The 21,576-nt window shown below is 43.1% G+C and overlaps 1 protein-coding gene and 1 pseudogene across 1 annotated transcript; both read right to left on the reverse strand.

Moving 5' to 3' along the window:
• Positions 1-1,566: 1,566 nt before the first annotated feature.
• On the reverse strand, positions 1,567-12,110 carry CDCA4 (cell division cycle associated 4). Its single transcript, XM_030239758.2, has 3 exons — positions 11,998-12,110; positions 8,767-8,847; positions 1,567-6,295 (listed from the first exon to the last, which is right to left on the reverse strand). Exons 2-3 carry the CDS (start codon positions 8,803-8,805, stop codon positions 5,540-5,542), a joined length of 795 nt encoding a protein of 264 aa, XP_030095618.2. The 5' UTR covers positions 8,806-8,847; positions 11,998-12,110; the 3' UTR covers positions 1,567-5,539.
• A 682-nt stretch (positions 12,111-12,792) lies between these two features.
• Positions 12,793-15,189, reverse strand: LOC103826861 (SHC SH2 domain-binding protein 1-like; annotated as a pseudogene).
• Between the last annotated feature and the right edge of the window lie 6,387 nt (positions 15,190-21,576).

A 21,576-nucleotide genomic window follows, 5' to 3' on the forward strand; every position in this document is an offset into this window, starting at 1 on the left:
TCTGGTATCTCCACACTTGGAAACACCCTAAAAATCTAGTGACTGTGAGATCTGATGGATTTGATTGAAATGAATTAGCTGTTCTAAAGCTGAATGGCAGAATGATCCTGTTATGCCATCCTTCCACAGGGAAGTGAGAAAGGCAGAGCACACTGCACTAAACCCTGGTTAGTTTTAACACCTCGGTGGTAAAGCCTCTGTGAACAAACTATTCCTACACCTACTCAAGTTTATTAGAAAAAGCCATGACACAAGATGGTTATTACAACACCTTACTGAATATTTCTCAGAGTAGGAAATTAGCCATTGTTCTCTTTTGTCAAAAGAATCACAATTTACAAGAAAAAGCACTTTCCCCCTATACCCTTCAAACAAAGCAGAGGCAAAAAATGATGGTACTGAGCTTTAATTTAAACAATTAACCATTCAACAATTTTGTCTCAAACTTCAGACAGTTCACTGGAAACAAAATAATCCAAACACCCAGTGCTTTCCGTATCTAGCCTTTCTCTCAGTAATGATTTCAAACACAGAAAAATGAACGGGGTTTTTTTCTTTAACATATTAAACTCTTTTGGGTTTTGATTTTTTTTATCAACATACCCGCTCTTCCCTTTGGGAAGTCCTGTTTTGTAAGCTTGCACAACTCCAGGCTGAAGTTGCGTTACTTTTTCTTGATTTCCTCTCCAAATCTTGTCTGTAAATGGAACATGAAAAAGAGTATATACTATTTCCTTTGCTGCACCATTTTACTATTGCAGTACATCCTTGCACTTCCCACTCCATGGGAAGCTCCATGGGGACTTCCAAATACAGCATACAGGGGGATACAATTTCTGTTTAATTCTGGTTTTGCAAGCAGTCATGTAATCACCTGTACCTTCAATTACTCTTCCCTAAAAAGATGACAGGTGAAATTACTCAAATGTTTCCCTAGCAATGCAAAGCAGCCGCTGGCATTAGGTTTTCCTGTTGACATGTTTGTCATGCATGAACATCTACCACAATAATTCTTCAGGACATAAACCACTCATTTTGGGGGAATGTTGGCTAAGCAAATGAATAATTATTGGTTTTTTTTTTTTTTTTTTAAGAAAGAGCTACCATACAAACTTAAGAAAATTGCGTCAAATAATGAAATTATTGTATTTTTCACTAGCTTTTTTCTTTTTTTCCCAAAAAAGCACTACAAACATCTAAAATAAGTCTCTCTCCTGACAAATTATTCGATGGGATTTCACCTCTCCATGAAAACTCCTTGAGAAAAAAGTAGGAAAACTAAACTGTCAACTTTGCAAGAGACACCAAAAGAAGTTCAGACAATCCTTGCAAAACCTTGTATTTAGTAAGCCAGATTGATAAAAATACGCATGTTCCCAAGCTGTTTATTTCATTTCTTTGAAACTTGGTGGCTTTGTACTCTTAGTATTAGTCAGAGTGTGAAATAACACTCATTTAAGAACTGATGAGCAAACAAAATTTGTCATCATCAGTCATGGGGTTTTTCTGCATATGGGACTACATCCTAGGCCTGAGACACAAGCATATTTTCACTTTGAACAAAAGTAATTTTTGAAAGCATTTTTATTTGTGTTATCACGGATGTCAGAAAGCAAATGTGTTGGGTTTTTTTATTCTAGCTTTTGACAGTTCATTTACCTATTAGGGAATATGGAATAAGCTGCAAGACTGTAAAGCAGTCACACAAATCAATATTCTGAGACACAAAAAAATCCATAATGGTCTGGTAATTACAATATTAAACTATACTCTCAGTCAATTTACAATAATGCCTTTTTAAATGCTTACTAAAGTAGCCCAGACATACCCAAGACTTCAAAAAAGTCTAAGGACAGCTTTGAGAACAGGTAATTCCTGGTGAGTCTGAAGGCTCAGCTCGTGTGAATACCTAACCTGCTCGAGGCTGAAACCCTTCACTGCTGTGCCTCCAAGGCAGTCTGCTCAGGAAAGGTGCTTTTTTAATTCAAAGACCTGATTCTCTCTTCAGTGACCAAATCTGTCCTTTAGGCAAACATAGCTCTGGTGGTAGAGTCGGGTGATGTTTTTTGTTAGGCAAAATTCCAGAGCTGCACAGAGAGAGGGTTAAAAGAAACTAACAAACACTACACAAACAGAGAAGCAATAAGCAGACAAGCCATTGTTACAGCAGCCTGGATCGTTGCACTTCTTGCAGTGTGCCTGATCTCTGATTTTCTGGCAATAGAAAAGGAGAAATAAAACCAGACACGGAAGAAGGGCACAGATACTCAGTGCTACCTGCAAAGGAAGCAGATTGGATATTAGCTATGTGCCTGACAGTGCTTGCTGTGCTGCAAGTCTGCAGCCCAGTGCCATCAGCAGACCAACAGCCCTGTCTGACACATGGCATTGATGCTGTGCAAGCTCCACAACTCTGCCCTAGGAGCACAAGAGAAAAAAGGCTGCTAGGAGTGGCAGCAAAATCTGTCAGAAGCCTTTCCTAATTCAAGAAGCTACGTTTTTTAAAAATTTCCTATTTACATGTAGAAATTAAGAAAATCCCCATCAGCAAGTATCATCTCTCACCATTTGTTTTAACAGCTCACTAAAGAAATGAGGATAGCAGTTAAAAAATAAAGTTTCTTTTTTCTTTTCTTTTCTTTTTTTTTTTAAACCAGGAGAAGGAAAGCATGAGAAGCTGAATTAGACTGAGACACATTATTAAAGCAAAAGGGAGACAAGCTGATTTTACAGACTGGTCTCTGCAAAGTCAGACCAGTTGTAGGCACCCAACAGTTCTGCATGGTGACTGTGCAAGTTTCAGCAATACCAATTCTTATACCTGCTGAGCCAAGATATTAGGCTTGTAAGAGCACATAAGATTTGGCATAAGTTTTAAGAATGTAATAAAACAGGATATATATATTCTGTTTAAATGCTTAACTCCACAAATGCCTACTTACCTAACAGCTTTCCTGTTAAGCCAAGTAGACTCTATAAATTGTTTCAAGTAGGCACAGCTTCCTCAGTAAAGGAAAGCACCCAGATAGATGAAGTACGGAGTTATAAATACACACATGTGCATTTGACATACATAGTTTAACAGTTATGAACAAGTTATACTGATTCCTCTCTGTAACATGTAGACTGATGCACACTGAGGAGGCAGGGAAGAGCATTTTTAAGATACCTTAACATGAAATTGCTCATTTAATGAAAATGGATGGTGTGGGGGCAGAGGGTAACACACACAATTGCTCAAACCTGTGGGTTTTCAACACAGTTCAGAGCAGTTTTGGAAGAGTTTCCCAGAGGAACAGAAGATATTTAGTTATTCCAATCAATGCTGACGTTCCCTTTAAAAACTGAAACTGGTTCTCTGTTTTACCCTAAGGCATCTACTTTCCAGTTCCGTGGTTCACACACAGAAAAGCATCAAGAAAAATTACCTGCAGATTTAAAATTTTGGAAGTATTTCTGATACTACAATAAACAATACCACATAAGCCAGCTTTATTTCACTGTGAGATAGGACAGCTTTTATCTATATTTGGATCCTCCTGAATCGGCATTTATTGCTGCAATACCTATAAGTGATCTCTCAGTTAAGGCATGGGCTTCTCTGTGGTCCAGCTGTATCCTACAGACTGAACTTGCAAGTGCCTATATGCTATTTCTTCCTTTAACATGAAGTTATTAATCAAAGTTTAACTACAGCAATTACAAGTTATCTTATGCCAAATTTAATACAAGGAAACATCTTCTAGTTTACTGAAGACTCACACAAAGTGCATGGTTTCAGAAGATGGAGCCAATACACATTCAACTGTTGAGTTTGCAAAATTTAGCTAAATGATATCTTTCCTCAAAGCAGATGATTCTAGAGCACATAAGCTCAGTGGTCTCCTTATTCTTGAAGTGATACTCAAATGTTCTTTACACCCCTTTGGCACCTCCACATCCAGGTTTGAGAATGTGCATCATAGGTAAGGTCACTCATGGGGAGGCAGAGCCTGTCACACACAGCAAGGTTCTCTCTTCTTCTTCAGCAACTGGCTTGGCTCAGAGCTACAGAAAACAACCATGTTACTGACAGATTTCTTCCCCTGGCATAGCCGTGGCCCACATATTCTAGAAACCAATCTATATTTTCCCCCTTCCCTACACCCTGCTAGCTTGGGGCTTTTCCCCAGTAGCAGCTTCTGATGGAAAACATTTGTTATTGGCTATACTCAAACTACCCCTTTCCCCCCAAAAAAGTCTCCTAGGAAGAAGATTAATTATATACACTCTAAACCAAATGTGCTGGAAGAAAAGACCACCATCCCATGTTGTATTACATTTTTTGTTATTAAAAAAATCCCAGAGGAAATAAACCCTTGGTAAGAGCAGAGCATATTAATTATGATAAGACATCATGACATACCAACCAGTGAGACTTAAAGGCCGCTAATAACACTATTTGTAGTAATTAGTGCAAGGTAGTTATCCCATATAAACAAATATTTGATGGTAGACTTCAATGATAAACAATTCACTTGATGACATTTACATATAAATACACATAAATAAAAACCTGCATCATTTAGGTTTGTTGTTAACAAAAAAGTATGGTTTGAAATGAATTAATGTAATTGTGTCTAGCTAGATCAAAGATCTTCCTATAATGATACTCAAATATGTGGAGTATGAAAAGCATAAATGTACAATTCTCAATTTAGTAAAGTACTACTCTATAAAACAGAATCATGAAAACAGCTCTTACATTTTAATGCAAAGTATAAAATTGCATATTTACATTTACATACACTTTACTGAACTACATCGGGTAGCTCATGGTAAAAAAGCATCCCTTTTTGAAAATCTTGCAAAAAATACATCAACTGCAGATATGATCAAAAGTTACGAAGTTAGCAGCTGACATAACACATGTAGTAAAAAATATATTTTAGGAAAATACCTGGAAAAATCTAAACACCAATAAACACTTTAAAACTATTTTTGAAGTAAAAATTGTAGCAAAACCCAGAAGATGCTAGCAAGGATAACAAGAGCTATTGCATACTGCTCTTTAAGAGCCATGTAGGGACTTAAAACAGAAGCAGCAGATATGGTAGGAGTTTTGTGGTGTAACCAAGTGGAAACTGGAGGGTAACATGAAACCAGTTATCCAGCTTCTCTCTCTGTTATTACCATTTTTATGGGAGACGTGTAAGAAGATAAAGAGAATCCCTCTCCCTGAGGATATCCTCCATCAAAGGCTAAAATAAATTGGTGAAAGGAACCCAATTTCAAGAGCCTTGGACCCCCAATGTAGAAACATTTACCATATGTACTTACAGTTCAGTGGACAATAAATCAGATTATTACACTACAAGTTGCAGGTTAACTTTAAGAGTTAACACTATTTTGCAATATGAAGTGCTTCTTAATATATGTATCTATATAATATATAGATATTTGTAAAATACTTGTGCAGATTTGATAGAACAAACTGTGGAAATTGCTTTCTCAAGTCTTTTCTTCCCATTAACAGATCTTTACCTCCACACAAGGAGGTTCAGGATTCAACAAGGATTTCCACAATATGATCAAGGTCATTAAGATCAGATTTACAATTAGAGTTAGAAGCTGTATTTGTTGGAGAAGAAAATGTTTCAAGACTATCACAGTGTCCCATTTTTGTGTTGCTCATCATGCCAGTTAACATAGTATCAAGATCATAATAAGAATTGTCAACTTCTGAAAACAGATCTTCAACAGTATTAGGACTTTTATTCTCCAGTGTCTCAAATATTTGATCTAAAGATTTTTGAAAGTTTCCTTTATTTTCTTGTGGGCTCTCCATTTCCCACATGTTGCTCTGCAGGTTTCTTGGTGCTTGCACTGCAGAGGCTGTTGATATAGTTTCTGAACTATCTTGTGCCTGGTCACTCTCAAAGTCTTTACTGAGAGTACCATAGGCTGTACCTTGCTTTCCCTCAGCTTGATCCCTAGATGAACGACAGAGGATATCTGTGGAAACAAGACGATCCAGGGATGCCTGCCCTGTGCTCTGTGTATTTATCATCTGCCAAGTCCCATCTTGAGTCATCTCCTCTTGGATCTGCCGTACCGTGTTGGCGATAAGTACCGAACGACAAAGGTTGGGTTCCACCAGCATGTGACACAGCTGAAGTTTAACCAAGGACATATCTAAAAGTGACTGCCGCTGGAGATTGTAGGAAGGAATAGCCTTAATACCAGCCAGAGTGCCTTCAATATCTTCTTCACCATCAAAACATTTTCTCTTTAATCCTCGCACAAACATTGTGTCCTGTTAAAAAAACCAAACAAATAAAAAAAAATCATGTACATTATAACAGTTCAAGATGGATGAGAAAAAAAAGGTAATAAAAAAGAGAACACTGAACTTTAATCTTTTATTAAAAAGCAAATTCTTTAAAGATAGAAACATCAGAATTGTCATACCATGTTCTACAATGGCCAGTGTGGTACAACAGTGGTCAGAAACATGTGGACCGGGTCCCAAAGGCGACATTCGGGAACCAGGGGTGAGCAGGTCCACAAGGCATGGCATCAGAGAGGGCAGGGGCTCCAGCTCCTGGCTCCCACAAGGCATGGCATCAGAGAGGGCAGGGGCTCCCAGCTCCTGGCTCCCACAAGGCATGGCATCAGAGAGGGCAGGGGCTCCAGCTCCTGGCTCCCACAAGGCATGGCATCAGAGAGGGCAGGGGCTCGCAGCTCCTGGTTCCCACAAGGCATGGCATCAGAGAGGGCAGGGGCTCCCAGCTCCTGGCTCCCATTGAGCTCTACACTTGATGCAAGCCAGGAGCCGCTGCCTCACACAGAAGCAAACATCTCACCAGCTGCATTTCCCCTACTGCAGAGGCAGTTTCTCCTTGCTCCTCCTCAGTTTCTACTGGCATGCTTAACCTCTGATTTTGGAAATAAAAATACAACCTGGGACACCATCTTTAAAAGATTTGATCCCTCCAGAACATTAATATGCCTAAGAGAGTAACATGAAAAAAAAACAACCCATGGGCAGCACATGTGAAAAGATTAGCTTATTTGGCTACAAAGAGAGTAATATCTAGATTTGTTCCATGTAATTTGAGACATTCAGCAGAGGTGCCCAAAGCAGTCCTTCTGGTTCCCTTCCTTAGGTGAGTAAGTGAACTGAGTAATTCCAATAAGAACTAGGCAAGTCCATTAAGGACAGTCACAGTCATCCTCTGTATGGGCTTCTGTATTCCTTTCCCACTTGACTGTAAGACAGGAAAATTCCTGTATTTGTACCTTAGGTTCACCAGCTAAAAATACACAGGGTGCACGGAGGTTTTTCAGTATTCACTCCTAAAATCACTTGCTGAATTCTGCAAGGGTACCTCTCAAGTACCAGCCTCAGCTCTTCTTCTGAACTGTACTAATTTTGACAACAGTGCCCCATGCAAATATTGCAGCTGGTCCCTTGGAATACGGAGTAACTTTTTTTTTTTTTTAATGCAGTATATATCTCTTTTTTAAGTCTTATAAAAATTGGGCTGCAAATGAAAGCTGATACCTGACCATTTTACATTTATGGTTTTTCCTTATCTTCCTCTAAGTCTTCTGTCCTTAGAATTCCTGTTTGCCCACTATTTGGGGGCTTTTTTTCAAGGTAGTGACCCAAACAAAACAGTTTTTCAAGTAAAAGCTGAAAAAAACAAAATACGATTGCAGTGTCTTTCTACATAACCTCCCATTTTCCTTGATAAGCCCTAAACTCTGTCTTGCTTTTCTGGTTGCTATGGTACATTCCACATATTTTCAAGGAATTCTCTCTCTTTTTCAGAGACACTAAAAATCCACCAAAGGGCAACAACACTGTTCCTTTCAAAATGCATCACATGCTTATCTACTGTGAAAACCTGGGGATAGCACAGTAGCTAGATAAACACTTGGTCTGACTCTGTACAATACTTTTAACATTGCTGTATATATCCATGAAATAACCTTCATTGGGATTTGCCAAGTCTTAAAAGATTTCTTTCTGCTGAAGGTACAAAACTCTTTAGAAATCATAATGTGCAGAGACTACAATATAGAATAAACCTGGTCTTGTAGTAATTTTTCATAACTTCTTAAAAGCTATCCATGGATTAGCTATGTATTAAATACTTTGGACGTTTCTCTAAAATTTTATCCTGAAATATAACATATTTGCATTACTCCTATTTAATACTTTATATTGATGTTGCTCGATAGTTCCTTTTCCAGAGTTTTAGACAGATGATATTCTATTTAATTTTTCCTACACTTCGATTTACAGTAATTTCTGAACATGCCCTTCTTCCCCCTTGTGAAACAACCTCTAGAAACATCTTTTGGGATTGTTTACAAATCATGTATGAATACATCATCAAACATTAAACACTGTGCAGAAGCTGTTTTATTTCAACTTACATTCTTGCAAAGAGTAATTAAAACTTCAATTGAATGTTAACCTGGTTTCATACATCTATAATTTGGCATTTATATGCCTTCTAAGGCATACCAACAGAACAGAACACAGGAGAAAACTTGAAAACCTCAGTGCATCACACACACTTGGGCACCTAGAAGCAGAGGAAAAACATTTATCTATTCTTAAAGATAAAACTTTCACAGCATTCACTGAATTTTTTCTAACACTTGCTTTCAATTATTACCTTAAATGATAAAGCCAGTTCTCTGTCATCCTGTTCTTGTGACTGCACAGAGCACCAGGTTAGGGTTACATTTAAGATGCAAAAAATGACATACCAGGAATTGTGTTTGATGCAATCCTTCCTCTTCTCCCATGCTACTGAGCAAGAGTCCATGCAGCAAAAGTGACAGCACCACCTGCCAAGCACAGGGAAGCAGGATGTCAGGCAGGGACAGGAGATGCAGAATAAGACAGTTTTCCTTCAGTATCTCTATCCTGTATTATGTGAGCATCATTCCCACAAACATGAATAGTACTATTAAACCAAATGCACAATTAGAGCACCAATGTGATTTGCCCAACAATGCCCCCAAAATCTGCGGCAGGAGGAAAATGCCAGTTTAATTCCAAGTCCTAGGCTATTGCCCTGACCTTTGGACCAGCATTTCCCTTATACCTACAGCTTTGCCACTTTAAGAGCAAACAAAAATTTTTCATATGAACATTAGAGTGCACACAAACAAAAGATAATGAAAGCAAATCTTCCTTACTTTTATTACAAAACTATAGCTTTCACCTTTGTGGTACAAACCCATGTATATCTCTGTAGCATCTAGAGAAAATGAGGTGGCACAAACACAAAACTGTAACATAGCAAAACATGAGAGAATTTTCCTTTACCAGCACAGAAACTTTATGACTAAGATTTACTTAGCAAGATGACAATAAGGAAAGTAATGACAGTAATTAAACTGCTTTAACAATAAAGGCTGAGTTTTTAAATCCCACTTAAAGCATAAGAAGATTTGATATCTCAAATACAACTTCCCATCACATGCAACAATTCCCTTAGCTACTGAAATGAAAAAGAAAGCTGTTCCAACAGGCTACAAAAACTTTTTTAATAAACTATGGAAACAATTCAGATACTTTTCTAGACATGTCTGTGCAGTACAAGACAGTTCTGTGTCTGCAACTGAAGTGCATACCTGGAAAAGAGAGGATGCACATGGACATCTGTTCTTATTTTCTGTTTTGTGTAGTAATAAACAATTTTTCAAGATTGCTTGCTCTCAAATGGAAGGAGAAGAAGGTGAATGAAACAGACTTGGGAGTGGGGGAGCAGAAAACATGTTTTTCCTCAAGAAGCTGCATACTCGTTAAAATACCACAATGGAAAAAAGAAACACCTTTAACATTCACAAGCCAAAAATTTTTGACTTGATCCCAGATATTCAAACTAAATGATGTTATGTCATGGAAACTGTATTTCAAAAAACTCATAGTGTCTTTTGTTTTTATGGACTGAGCTCACAGCAACTTTAGAAACAGTGTCTCAAGGCATCTGAACTACAACTTCAGTCAGACACCAAATCAAGTCAATAAACTGTTTCTTATTTCTGGCATACACTTTATGACACAATAAAAGTTCAGAAGTTTTTGCTCCCCAGGTACACTTTGAACACATTCTATAAATGAAAAGTGATCTCTCTGAGAGCCTGTGTCTGGTAACTAGTTGAATCCCAAAATTTCTACTTTATTGGAGGTGACAAGGGCATAACAAACATCCAACAACAAACATCCCCCCACCCCCCTGCCAAGAACTACAGGTAAGGATGGTGCAGTCATGAGAAAAACAAATTTATATTTGGTATATCTGACAATTTTAGATGGACTTTGGCCATTTGCCTCCCAAGATAGTGGACAATACAGGAGGGGACCATTGCTGTTGGTGAAAGAGCCATTATCACATTCACAAACTAAATGACGGTATGCTGGCAGACCAGGCCAGACTGTAATCTATTTACATACTACAGAAGGAAAGTTTTCCCATGCAATATAATAATGTGTAAAACCTGCTGCATGTGATTCCAGGTTCTTTCCTAGGTCAGTAACCAAACCACGTGGACCTCTACTACTATAAGGCATTAGCCATTGTATAAAACCCTTTTTGGTACATCAGAGCAAGACTGCTGCTGCTTCAGAGTCAAGGTGTTCAAAATTCCCTGATAATTTCAAGCAGCACCTTTCTCCATCCAAGAGGCAGTGTCTAGATGAGCTACATCATCTCCTTTCTTCCTCTGCTACCTCAGTGTCATGAGCTCAAACTTTGTGTATTCAACTAAACTGCTGTTTGAAACAGCTGTGCAAAAAAAGTGTTGTCAAGGAGACAACATCTAGCAGCAGCACAGTGCACTAAGGGAAAAGGAGTTTCGTGGGTTTTGTTGTTTTGCTTGTTTTTATAAATAATAGCACAGCATTATGCAATTCATTACAAGTTTTGCTTTTAGGATCAACAAATCCCCAGTCTGCTTTACAAAAAAGGTGCTTAAAATTTGATTCAATTCTTATTAGAGCATCAACTTAAGATATTCCAGGTTCACTCAATTTGGACTCATGGTGATATGCTGCCAAAGATATAGTTAAGTACTTAAGGGAAAAAAACTGCTTCCCACTAACTGGGGTAACAGAGAATATACGGAATTTCAGCAGTGCTTATCTTTAGGAGAAAGCAGACAAGACGTACCTAGACCAGAGCTGAAAGTTCAGTGAAGCCCAGTGTTGCTTTTTGTACAGCCGTAAGTACAGTGATGATGGTTAGCACGGGAAAGCAAGAAGGGGCCCGTATCTCCCTTCTACCACTCTAATCCTCTCTACTCCAACACTGGCTTTTCTAAGAACCGTGGGAAGAAACCAAAACTGTGTATAATAGTGGAGAAAGAGACAGAAAGAGAGCTACTCCTCCTCTTTAGCAATGCACGTGTGGCCATATGATGGTGTCGAGGCGTAAGGTGGGATGCAGACACAGCAGAGGGATGGTAAGGCCAGAAGCATCGCTATTCAGACTGGAACAAAGGCCCCAATAGAGCACTGGGGTCTGCCCACCCCCGGGGCGTAGGGGGCTGGCAGGCACCTCTTCGGCACTCGAGGGATTTGGGAAGGGGTTCCAGCACCCGGGGAAAGGTAGGCTGAGCAGATGGGGCAGGAGCTCCTGGAAACGCAGGGGGGGGGCCGGGAGCGCTGAGCAGGGGGAGCCCGCAGAGCCGGGGGGAGAGGCGGGACCGGGGCGGGGAGCGAGGGGGAGCTCCCCGGCAGTGGGAGGGCAGCGAAGTGCCCGGGAGAGGCGCGGACGATGAGGGAGCGCAGCTGCTGAAATGACCGAGCGGAGAAGTGCGGAACGGGCCCCTGTCCGGCTGCCCCGGCCCCCTCAGCGCTCCCGGCGGTTACTCATCGCCCCGCGCTCTCACCGCCATTTTGAATCGATCCCGTCCCTTCCATGGGTTCCGCCGGCACCGGCTTCCCGTGGATCCGACCCAGCCCAGCCCGACCCAGCCCACCGTACTCACTGCCTTGCCACTGCTGTCGCCGGCGCACGCCCGCGCCCGAACTCCCGCTCGGCTCCCGCCTCACCGCCCGCTCCGCGCCTGAGGGACGGGCGGGGCCAACCGGCCCCGCCTCCCCCCGCCCGCCATCTTATTGTCAAACCCCACAAAGGGACCCGCGTCCGCTGGGGGCGGGCCTTCCCCGGAGACCACGCCTACCAGGGAGCAGCGGCGGCTGCTATTGGCTGCCGCCTGGCGCTTCAGGCGCCAATCGCCACTGCGATTGGCTACAGCACCCGCCTGTCCCGCCCTCGGGCTCCACCCCCGAAGGCCATGGGGTTGCCATGGCAGCCGGGCCCTGCCCCTCGGCCGTGAGAGGCTGAGGGAGGCGGAGGCGGAGGCGGGGGCGGGGGGGAGGCGGGGCCACTCCGATTTCAAATCGCAGCCAAGGCCCCGCGGCGTGTCTGGGCTCCCAGCCACGGGGTCCGGCGGGAACAGGTTCAGACCTGGCCGCACTGTACCCCGCGGGGAGCTCTGGTGGGGGAGGGGACAGCCGCCCCGGTCCAGGCTCTCCTCGCCGTCAGGCACCACTTCCCTCAGGGCCGGGGAGGCTCGGAGCTGCGCCCCGTGGGCTGACAGGAGGCCTCAGCACTCCATTAGCAAGGCCTGTGGCATTTCCTGTTCGGGCCCGGCCGCCCAGCCCCGGGTCTCGCAGTCAGAGCCAGGAACCTGCGTGCTGGGGGCAGGGGTGATGCCTCACACCCCGCAGGGAGAGGCTGTCTGAGCACGAGTCAGCAGGGAGTGCCCAGGTGGGTGAGAAAGCTGGGGGCATTCTGGCCTCTATCGGGAATAGTGTGGCTAGTCCCCCTGTGCTGGGCACACCTTGAGTGTTGTGCCCAGTACTGGGCCTCTCAGTTCGGGAAGGCTATTATGGTGGCTGGAGTGTGTCCAGAGAAGAGACTAGAGCTGGTGAAGGGTCTGGAGCATAAGTTTTATGAGAAACAGCTGAGGCAGCTCATGGGTGTTTAGCCTGGAGAAGATGACGCTCGGGGGTACTTTATCACTCCACAATTTTCTGACAGGAGGGTGCAGCCTGGTGGGGTTTGGACTCTGGTCCCAGGGAACGAGTGACAGGGAGAGAGAACATGGCCTTAAGCTGTGCTGTAGGCAGTTAAGGCTGAACATTAGGAAGAATTTTCTCACAGAAAAGGTGATTAGGCACTGGAATGGGCTGCCCGGGGAGGTGGTGGAGTCACCGTCCCTGGAGCTGCTGAAGGGGGACTGGACGTGGCACTTAGTGCCGTGGTCTAGTTGACAAGGTCCTGTTTGACAGGACTCGATCTCAGAAGTCATTTCCAACCTAACTCATTCTGTCCTAAAGCTGCCGCCACCCTGCTGAGCGAAACCCCTTCCCAAAACCTTGCTCGCCGCTGTGACCCCAGCCCGATGCAGCTGCACATCTGCAACCACTTAGGCCGGCCCAGCGTCTCTCGGTCGCTCTCCCGGCCGAGCAGCTACGTGCCGGCTGCTCCGGAGCAGCCCGGGGGAAGGAGGGGCGGCTGGCCCGGGCTGCCAGAGCGCCGTAGAGGCGGCAGCTGCTGCCTCCCGCCCCCGGACGCGGCGGGATGGGGAGGGGAAGGAACTGGAGAAAGGGTGGGATGGGCAGCCGGATCTGGATCGGCGGGGCTTGCGGCTGAGGTTCTGTAGGAAAGGCTGGAAAACGGCAGAGCTGTTGCGTCATACAGTAAAGCAGGAGGAAATAACATTTCCATAGCAAAACAAGATATTCTTTTGGGACAAGACTCGGTCATCTCTTTTTACTTCATCTGGCTCTTCTTTGTAGAAGTAGCCCCAAGTAAATTTGCAATTTCATAGTTGCTTTCAGCTTGCTCAGAAATGTCAGCTCTCTCCTGAAGCTGTGTATTCAGGTAATTGTTCATGCCTGGAGCCTCTACACAGGTTGGCCATCCCCCGACCGGGTGGGCTGTGTTCCCTTTTGTTCTGGCTGCTTGAAGCATCCTTTACGTCAGAGACCATCCATCACTGATCTGACACTACATATTCTTTATTATTGTGGATCACATTATTGACCATGGTTACCTTGGGAAATGTCATAACACTCATCTAAGAAGTTGTCTATAAGTATTCCCTTCTTGCAGCATTGTTCAATAGATTGCATGCACTACCTGGATATATTTCCACACCAGCACCCTTGGCATCATGCAGATCTGAGCTTTTCAATAATAGCTTGGCTGCTGTTTGCACTGTTATGCCTCTGGTTTCATGTTGTAACACACAATTCTCCAGGGTGCTTTTCCCATGATGGACATTTAAAATCCCCTTCACAACTTCATGTGGCACTCACTTCAAACTGGAGGTCCTTATACTGGATTCTGTACAGTCAGGAAAGATGTCTCCTTTTGTTTATTTTTTCACAACATAAAAGGCATAAGCCTTTGAGTTCATTTAAATCAGCACTGCAGAACAGGCTCTCTAGAACACAGTGACCAGGACAGATAACGACTGTGCCTCCTTCATAACAGGCATTTACAGCTGTCAGTGGATTATGGTGAAACTGTATTTCTAGGTCTTTACCACAATCAGCTACAAGCTCAGAATCACACCATGTTCTCAAATGTCAGAATGTAGCCTCAGTCAAGGCTCAACAAATCACACAAAGTAATCCTAGTTACCCTCTTCCTTCTCCCTGTCCTAGTCCTCCAGATGCACTGGTAGAAGAGCCTGACATGCTCTGCAGTTTGTGCTGTTTGGTAAAACGCTCCTGACTTATCATACACAGTGCACAGCTCCCACACTAGTATAGCTGGTATGCCTTAAGCTTCAAGGAGCTTCTGCTTTCAGAGTTGAGTACTCCATACCAGCCACTCCAACAAGAACCTCAAACACATTTGTTTGCCAGATTTCCTGCTGTCCACATGGTGCAAAGACTTTGTCCAGGTACTCAGCTGTGAATTGTGTCACCTCCAAAGTTTTGCAATGTTAAGGAAGAGTTTGGAAAGGAAGAGTTTGGACCTTAGGTTCTGAGCCAGAGTCAGTTTCTTTCAGCTTGTGGCGGTGCCTCTGGAGAGGAATCCCAAACCAAGAAATTCCTGGGCCTTTATATCCCCACAGTCTGCACCTGATCTTCATGTGCCTAATGGTGGTTAATGGTCTGGAGTCTTCTAACACCTCATGGAATTCTTTCTCCATGTCCATGTGGGCAGGCCATAATTGTTCTTGTCTTCCATCCTGGGGCCCTTCAGGATCTCAGCTCTTATCTGAAGATACCCAGTCTTTCTCTGTTTACTCCCCTGCTTAGCTCTCCGTGCTGACCAAGTTCACTCAAAGTTCCTTGACACCAAGTTTTGAGCAGGACCCACTCATGCTAAACTGTCAAAGTTACAATAAAACTTAACCCTACACAATTAATTTCTAACATTATAATCCCCAACATGCAGTCAGCCAAGATGCAATCCTGGTAATCTCTAAATTGCTTGTGAAACAAAAGCTGGTCAGTGTGAAAAATATCTGGAAAAAGTACATTCCCGTTGGGCACAATCTTTCCTAAAGCAGTGCCTGGTTTGTCACGATGATGCCTTAGTCACACCAGGAGCCATCACTCCAGACACTCAGCACACTCCTGGAGCAGATAGAGCCAGGCTCTGCCGCCTTGGCTGCTCCCAAAGGCCACTGCCTCCCACAGCTGGCGGCAGCAGGGTCTGACTCTCCTGCCACAGCCCCCGGCAGCCCCAGCTCAGCAGGAATTCAAATAGGTATTCCCACAACAAATCCTGCAAGAACCTTGGAGCCTCTGTGGAGGCCCCTTTTGAGGCAGTGTGGGGGCTGTTCCCTGAAGGATCACAGCTTGGAGAGTTCATTTGCATTGCTCTTTCTAGTAACAGCATAATCTACATAGAGTAGGGTAATTAAGTCCCCTCTCCTTATGCTTTTTTCTTTTTTTTCTGTGTAGCTACAGTGAGAGGATCATGACATTTTTGTTTATGTTTTTTTTTCCCCCAATAACCTCTCCAGTGAAAGTGGAGGATGTTTTATGGCTTAAGAACTACATAATCTAAGTTTCTGACTAAACCAGTGAAAGAAAAATTGTGAAGGATTCTCTATCTTCATTAAAAATCTGAGAAACTAGTGATGTCTCCTCATTTGATTATTCTCAGCAGAAAGCAACTCTCACATCTCACATATATGAGAAACAAAACTTGAAAAGTCAAAATGGAAGAATCTGGACAGATCTTTGCAAAACAATGCAGCCTGAAGTAACAATGAAGCCTGAGAGAGCTGGAAAGAGATGTCTGCAAAAGTACCTGACAGGGGAAATGGAAATGAAGAAAGTAACTGCATACAAAGAAAAGGAAAAAAAGTGAGGGAATCACTGGCCAGAATCATCAGTGAGAGGAATAGCAGATTTGTCTTTACAATCAATCTGTGGGTCTGCTGCTAGATAAAACTAGCTCTGGAAGATAAAAGAAACAATGGGAAGGATTCCACTGATTGATGAATGGAAAAAGATACTTGCTTTTAAAAATAAACTTTAGTTTGCTGATAAACAAAATTAGACCTTGAGAGATGAAAGAAACAATGGGGAAGAAAAACCCTTAAATACCATAAGAATTTAAAATTTTAAGGGAGGGTTATACATTAAAGAGAAATCTTTGGCGTCAGGTGTATCCGGGAGTCTGTACCTCTCAAGTACCTCAGCCAATGGGGAAAGAGAGAAGGGAAATGCGGCCGGGAAATTAGGATAAAAAGGAGGCTGCGTCCTCCAAAAATTTGAGAGATCCCAGGGGAATGCCCCATGGCCTCTCTCTTTATTCAAATAAAGCCAGAAAGGACTCGTCTGTCTTTTTGGGCATAAACCTCTGGTCTTTGTGGATTAATTTTCTTAACGTCAGAAGAGCTACTATTACTTCTAACACCAATCACTTATATTTTTCCCTACATAGTCCTACTACAATACATCTTTCATAGATCTAATTCTTTAAAATATCTAGTCTTTTTACAAGACCATATTTTAAAACTTGTTCAAACTTGCTTGTAGTTCAATCTCTCTCAACAATACAATCTCTATTCTATAGCCTTCCTAAATCAACACACCTTACCTAAGTGTTTACATACAAATTTATAAGATTGTGTGAACTTTCTATCAGGTTTTAAGAATTCTTTACAAATCCATTTCTCACAAGAGCATATTACCCAAAGCTTCAAGACAATTGGAAGGCATTGCACCTAGTAAGACAGTGCAGAGCAGCCTACCTGCTGAGGAAGTGAATAATATGGGTGACGGGGAAAATGGTGCAAATCAGCTCCGCAAGTCTCTCCTGGGAAGCTGGGTCACCAGTGACATGCAGCAAGATCTCCAGAGCGAGTGGAAGTTCAAGCGATTTAAAAGTACTGGCAGCCTGTATAAAATACGAATGGGATGCTCTCTTTGAAACAGGAGGCACCAGGGCTGGTGTAACAGGAGCAGGCATTGCCTCGATCTTTCCAACCAGGCCCGAGGTGTAGATCCATCCTTAGCACGTGGGGGGAGTGATTTGAGCTGCAGCCCCAGCCTCAGAGCAGGAGGGCCGGGTCCAGCGGAGCTGCTGCCTTGGCTGGGCAGCGGATGCCTCGTGCTCGGTGGAAGGACGGGCTTGGCTTCAATCCCTGAGAGCTGCGTGTCTCCAGCCATGCCGCCTCCCCGAGCGGAGCATCCGTGGCGGCGGGAGCTAAGCCGGCAGCCAGCTCCGGCTCTCCCCATCCCGCAGCCCGCCTGCAGGCCGGGAGCCCTGCCTGCCGCTTCCTCCGGCCGTGGCTGGTACCGGGTGGTGTGACCTGCGTGCCATGGGCGTTGGAAAGCAGCCACTGCTCCCTCCCGCCCAGCCCCCTTCCTTGCCGTCTGGAGCAAGCCTGTGCTGGGCTGTGCTTGATGCCTCGGGAGCTTTGCTGCTCCTGTCTCAAAGCTGCTCAGCCCCCTGCTGAGCTGGCCAGTCTTTCACACATTGGCTGTGACGGGAAGGCTGTTTAGAGCTGGATAGTGTTTATAAAACCGCAGAAATTAACAGAAACGCAGAGTCCGGGAGCACGGCTGACACCGCCCTTTTAAATGACAAAAAACCCCCAAACCCAACAAAACCAGACATGACTCAGCCCTGAACTGGAAGCTGTGAGCTGTCGCCAGTGCAGTGCTCTGGCTGGCGTCTCTTTTTGAGAGACAAGGTATGTTAGCTCAAGCTCTGTGCATTACCAACACAACTGCCTGTGGTTTGGAAGAGTTTTTTGGCTGTGATCCCACTGGTTCAGAACAGGGACAGGGCTTGCTTGCCTCTGCCTGCTAAAGACAATGTGGACTTGTTCTGAGTCTGTATTGTTTCTCTCATAATTACTGTTTGATTAAAGCATTTAAGATATATTTGTCTTTTTAATTTCACTCTAGAGTAGGGCAGGAGGCCCACTCCTAGTACACATAGTTTCCTTTAAGCCCAACCTGGCAAATTCTGATTACTTCTGAGATAGGCAGCATTATGAATCAGTCCAGAGTGCTTCTGCAGACAAGCACATTCCTGCAGCAGAGCTCCCCTAAAAAAATCCAGAGGCAGATGGAAAAACAGCTACGGAGTAATTAAATGTGGCTGTTCTCAAGAAACAAGCCTGTAGTTGCAGTTCAGCTGGGCCCCATAAGCCAGGTACAGGATCCAACTTCACTGTGTTCAGTCTGCAGTCACAATGCGCTGAATGTGAGAGAAACTGTTTTTGGGTCGTTGCAGTGTATTAATGCATGGATCACCAAAGGTGGCTGGAACTTCTCAGCCTTACATGAGGGTAGGCTTCTCCTTCACTGCTCTGAGCCTGGATGTTACTCCTACCTGTAGGAGGGATTAAACGAAGAGCAGTGGGCAACTGGAGCCTGTAAAACAAACCAAGGTTTGTAATAAGCGAGTGAACATTTGCGGGCTAACTGTAGCTTGATGTTGGATGATAATGATGTTGGCATCAAATGTTAGTGGCTTACAAAATGAGAATAGCACAGTCAGAGCACTCATCACCCCAGCTAATCCACGCAGCAGCTAATACATGTCTGAATATGGTGGCACTGTTGGCTCAGCTGGGGGTTTGAAAAACTGAGCAGTGGTAGGAGGCAGGTGATGGGAGGGTTGTGTGGCTGTCAGCACAACAATGGTAAAGCATTCTGTTCCTAGGCACAAATCTGTCTGCCTCAAGCCACCAGCCTCAGGCCTTGGGTTTTATGGCTGTGACTATCTGATCTATCTGCTAGGAGGCCATGGGGATTAGGAGTGACATGAGCCAAGAAATTAGTTCTTTGTAAGAACTTGTACAGACAAAGATACTCCGTGAGCTAAAAGCAGCCCTTCTGTTTTTACCCAAGCCAGCTAGTAGCTTTACAGAACCAATAATAAATTGCTAAGAAGTATTTGTATGTTTTGATTGCAGGAAATAAGAGTGAAAACAGGTCACAGAGAAGCAGCTAGGCTTGCAGTAGTCCACTAACTCTCTTAGCCTGCCTGGATAAAGTGGTTTGGTTGGAGTTAAAGACCCCTCACAGGCCCTCACTGTTGAAGTCAGTGACTATGAGTTTCCTTTTAAAATGGAAAGGCACTGAAAGAGTGCCCTAATTATAGTATTTGTAACCTTTTCAACCAGGATGATGTGAAAAAATAAAAGTAAAAAGAGTGTTTTCAGCAGGATCAACAGTTGCCAGCCAATTCAGAGAAGGTGTTGTCCATGGCAGGTGAAAAGTGTATGGTAGTGGATATTGGCAGGGAGGAACAAAGCCCAGATGCACGAGTTAATGACAATAGGAACCTCTAGTGACAAAGCACCATGCACTGGACCAAACAGCACAAGTCTCCAAATGTTGCACCAGCAGTCAGCAAAGATGGATTTTAAAGTGCTGAATGTCGTTTGGGGTTTTATTTTAAGGTTGCTCATTGTGATCGTTCAGGTTTACGTTTGTGAGGGACAAGATTTTTTTGATGTTGCGAAAATGCTGTCCTAGAAGAGAATTTTAATAACTAGAAGAACACACCTACTTCTTAGTAGGGATTTTTTAAATGTACATTTTGGATACTTGAGTGCCATGTTATCTGGTGTTGCTTAAAATATGTGTTCTGTATCTAAGCATAAATACCATAGGCTATGACAGTTGCTATAGCAACTAAGCATCTACTATTAAATAGCACCCACAGGCTGAAAAACCATGTGCAGCCTGTCAGTACACAAGGTATTCCTTTCTTTTCAGCCAGCTAAGAACAGTATTTTCATCTTGGAAGCTAGTCTGTTTCTGATGAATGTGTTTGTGCTGGTCATGTGAAGATCTTTTCTCCCCATCAGCTCTACCTTCCTTTGAAACAGCAGATACTGTAAGAACAAAATAGCCTGGAGTGGTTGAAGGCTGAAGAAGTTAATGAATAATTCCTTTTTTCGTATATTTTTGAACATACATTAGAGTGTGGCTTTCAAATCTTTTAGTCCAGATTTGAGCTTGCACCTTTGCTGTTCTGCATCTTTTGATATTACAGTGTTTTGCTCCTGAAACCAGCCTTTCAGGAGGCACCGTGCTGTTCCTACAAGCCGTGTCCTTGAAAATTACAATATCAGTGGGAAACTAATTTCTGCAGTCATGGCAGACTGGAGAGTTATAATTCAAAAGCACAGTTAAAACTAACAAAACTTTTAGGAATATGTGATATAGTTATTTATTTTAAAGCTTACTTTAAGGTTGGTAAGCATTTGGACCATGAAATCTATGGGGAAAAAGTAGAAAAATAAGAACACTGAGTTTAATATGCAATAATAATTCTGGTGGTTGAGACTTCAGTAACAAGCTGTTGACAGCATTAGTTGTTTTAAATTTTCCAAACCAGAAATGGGGTTTTCTTTAGACCCATCATAAATAACAAGGAGAACAAAATGAAGCATCAGTAAGAGAAATATGCTGGTTATAGAAATGAATGCTTTATCTGCAAATTGAAATGACCCTGTATGAGCCTTGAAGAGTAGAAGGCAGCTGTGATGGCTTATTAGACTGTTTGGATAGTTTCTAAATTTTATTTGAGAGTCTGATGAATCAATAGGAAGAGGAAAATATACTGTAGCCTCAAATTATTGCTGATGTTGATTTGCTGGTGGCTTAGCAGAATTCCGTAGTTTGTAAAAATACAAATTATAGTAGGAACAAAAGAATTACAATTTAATTAGAGTATCAAAAATTGAGGAAAAGAAGTAGGTAAACTAAGGCATGAAAAAGCATATTAAAAATGTGATTTTTTTTTTCCTAAGAGAATAATTGCTAACACATGTGTGCCTTGTGTTTAAAGGGTTAACCCAAGTAGAAGCATGATTATGAATGGTGATAACAGCCTGTGAGCTGGTCTTGTTCTCTGCTCTGGTCCTGCACCTCATGGGAATGACAGCCTTGACTTTTGTAGCAGTAAAGGAATGTTAACTCCTGTCTCCTGATGGTCTGCCAGTAGCCAGTGGTTTCCCAGCAATCATTTCACCATGTCTCATATTAATGGAATAATAAATCTTTAATTGGTGTTACTTACAAGTAGCACCAAGTGCCAACAGACTTGGGATAAAGTC

This window comes from Serinus canaria, chromosome 5 (genome assembly GCF_022539315.1).
Source record: "Serinus canaria isolate serCan28SL12 chromosome 5, serCan2020, whole genome shotgun sequence".
Classification (NCBI taxonomy): domain Eukaryota; kingdom Metazoa; phylum Chordata; class Aves; order Passeriformes; family Fringillidae; genus Serinus; species Serinus canaria.